This window comes from Macrobrachium nipponense, chromosome 11 (genome assembly GCF_015104395.2).
Source record: "Macrobrachium nipponense isolate FS-2020 chromosome 11, ASM1510439v2, whole genome shotgun sequence".
In the NCBI taxonomy this organism is placed as follows: Eukaryota; Metazoa; Arthropoda; class Malacostraca; order Decapoda; family Palaemonidae; genus Macrobrachium; species Macrobrachium nipponense.
The window spans coordinates 62,333,682-62,337,061 of NC_061087.1; the positions used below are offsets into that span (position 1 = coordinate 62,333,682).

Sequence of the window (3,380 nt, forward strand, 5' to 3'; positions counted from 1 at the left end):
GTCAGTATGGTCATGGAGATAAACAACTGATGAAAAAGCTAAAGACGGAGCCTGAAGCCAGAGAGCTCCTTTCATCTGTAGGTTGCAACCATCTTTAGTTGATAAGACTTAGTATGACATGGAATAGTTTGTTCTAACTAAATCATATGGATGCCTATCATGTTCGACCTGTGCTGAGGCAAGAGCCCAAAAATGGCGCAAGCAGAAAAGGAAAAATACCCTCCACCTCCCCCAGATTCAGATTCACTGTACTACCATTTGCAAAGAGCGAACTATCTCACCTACTTCTTAAAATGCTTGAGCTCAGAAAACATCCATCTCCCATCAGGAATGGATGGAAACTCGAGAATGGAAAATGTAGAACGGTGAGGTACACTCGTGGACCATTACCAGAGTGTGATAATTATTCCAGTGATACCTCCAGCTCAGATAGGGATAGTGACACTGATACAGAATGTGAGAGCTCCACAGTTGCTTCGAGCTAACGCATCGCACGAGAGATCTTTTCATCATGTCTGGTGGCGGCAAAGGAGGCAAAGTCAAGGGAAAGTCAAAGTCCCGCAGCAACAGAGCTGGCATTCAGTTTCCCTTGGGATGTATCCACCGTCTGTTGCGCAAGGGCAACTATGCTGAACGCGTAGGAGCCGGAGCTCCAGTCTACCTGGCTGCAGGCATGGAGTACTTGGCTGCTGAGGTCCTCGAGTTGGCTGGCAATGCTGCCCGTGATAACAAGAAGACCAGGGTCATCCCCCATCAGTTACAACTGGCCATTCGCAACGACGAAGAACTCAACAAGTTGCTGTCTGGCGTGACCATTGCCCAGGGATGTGTCCTGCCTAACATCCAGGCAGTTCTCTTGCCCAAGAAGACCGAGAAGAAGTAAATATTTGCTCTTGCAAAGGTCTGGACTCCACGGTCACAGGACCTAGGGATATGACCCAGTTAATTGCCATCGCCCTTTAATAGAAGTGGCGTTAAGAACATCAAGATCGTGATATCGGATTGCTTAATGAAACCCTCGTGCATGCCAGTTTTAAGAGACATAATCAATCAATTAATCTTCAACAGAAACCACACGAAACACAATAGATATATATATATATATATATATAATATTATATATATATATATATATATATATATACTATATATATATATATATATATATATATATATATATATATATATATATATATATATACTTATGAATATTTTGTGAAAGAAGTCAATATCCCATATTGTTTTATTCCTGATTTTGCACCTAATACTCATGAATACTGAAAAGTAGAAACGCATCTTCATCATATCAGCGACGCTTAGGTTTCCCTATTTCTGGAGAGCTGGAAATATACTATATTTTCCATTTCCTATTTCCTTGTATTCGACAAAAATTCAGCAAATTTATTAATATATAATTAAATTCTTCACATTTTGTTATGGCTTTATATGATATAGACACCACAGTTAACCGATGATATTCATAGAGTTTCGCTTTTCCTATAAAATAATTTTGTCAATTCTATTCTAGTCTGGTTTAGAAAAACATCTTAAATATTAAATACTCCATTTACATAGCATTCAGTCTTATTTATCCATACTTTTTTTATTTGGTTTCCTTTGAATTATATAAATATTTAATGTTCCTTCTTATCAATATATGAAGGCCAGTAGAAATATTTTTCGTTCATAAACATACTCATCTTTATCGTTTTACCACTGTGGTACTTAAATCACTAGTTTGGAAATTATATTATCATCTTTTATATTAAGGTCAGCGTAGTTCACCTGCGTTCACGGTGTTGGAGGCGATGATGGTGCTAGTGGCACTCAGTATATCCTAATTTGCTGACTTCAATATAAATTCTTCACGTAACATCTATTATAGTTTTTAAAAAAAAGCACCCTTGCTTCTGTGACATCATAGCTATCTTCCATGGTTCTTATTCAACTGACCCGGTAATACTGTGTATGTCTTCATGTACCACCAAATAGATTTGACACCAAATATCAATTCGTTTCTCTTCTGCAAACATCATATATTTTCGTTAATGTTTTATTGTTTTCATTTTCAATCATTAATAATCCAACGTCTTTTATTCTCTTTTTTACTCTATGGATACATGTTTCAAGTAATTAATTTTAATTGAAATAAAATTTGTAATTCAACATAATTCATGATGTACTTATTTTCGTTTTCTTCATCACGCGTATGAAAATTATATAAATAATCATTAGGATAGAGTGAGTTATTTCCAGTACCAGTCCTTAATTTACTAAGTTCAAATGAAAATGACATTAAATCGTTTCTACTCCGTTCATTGCTGCTGCTGTTTGAGTGTAAAGTGAGGCTGGGATCACTTGTCAAATGCAGCTCGCAGGATTGCAACAAGGTTCTTGGTAAAGCAAAGCGATATTGGAGCTCTAACTCCAGCCAGCTATTTGCGTAATCAGACACAGATCGGCACTCATACACTTGCATCAACGCAGTTTCCAAGCTGACTTTTGTAGCTCCAGCAGCTGTTAATTTTCCATTCATCCTGGTTATGATGCATTGCAGCCAATTAATTAAAAAACGTCATTAGTCACGACTTAGGTCAACATAAGCACATTTCTTTTTTTAGGAAACGAATCTAGTTTGGTTGTTCCCATCCTTGACTGATCTCCGGAATCGCTGCTTTTTCGAATAAAATAATCATCTTTATTAAATGCTCTTCCAGTATATGGTGATTTGTACTTCCAAGTTTCAATGACGACTGAAGTATCTTAAATATATCTGGATTGATAAATATAATGGTATTTTGATAAACTCTAAAATGAGATTCACAAGTAAGCCTTGGATTTTGATGAAAAGGATTTCCATTGTAAAATTTAGTATTCTTCCATATAATTTACTATATTAGATATATATCCGTTTCGTTAATAAGCTCGGAAATTAAACCTTTATCCCCAACAAATAGCTTCCTCTCTGTTTTTTCGTCTCCATAATTATTTAGAATTTTCCTATGTGCCGTTAATTATTATTTTATTATCAGAAAAGTTATAGATGACTTTTGTGCTGTTCTGTAGCGGAAAAAATCGATATTCACTCTGTTGCCAATGAGGAAACCTGAGAGACAGGAGTCGCATTGCTTAGGGGCTGGGATGCAATAAAAAAATGTGGTTTATTTTTGGTATTCACTTACAAGCCGATGTTAAACATGTTTAAATGTAAGCATCAACTAAAACTATCATGAAATGTTCTTCTTGTCAAGATTTCAGGCTTTTCGTTATCTGAAATTTTGCCCAGTTATAAACTACCGTTAGTGGGTCTCTCGAGTAAAGCCCAATTATTCACACTTGTAAGTCACTAAAATATCAAAACCATTCTGCTGTAAGAAAAG

At 35.9% G+C, this 3,380-nt stretch overlaps 1 protein-coding gene across 1 annotated transcript; it reads left to right on the forward strand.

Annotated features, from left to right (window-relative positions):
* The first annotated feature begins 511 nt into the window (after positions 1–511).
* On the forward strand, positions 512–883 carry LOC135206391 (histone H2A-like). The gene has a single exon (XM_064237814.1). The coding sequence runs from the start codon at positions 512–514 to the stop codon at positions 881–883; it is 372 nt and encodes a 123-aa protein (XP_064093884.1).
* The last annotated feature ends 2,497 nt before the right edge of the window (positions 884–3,380 follow it).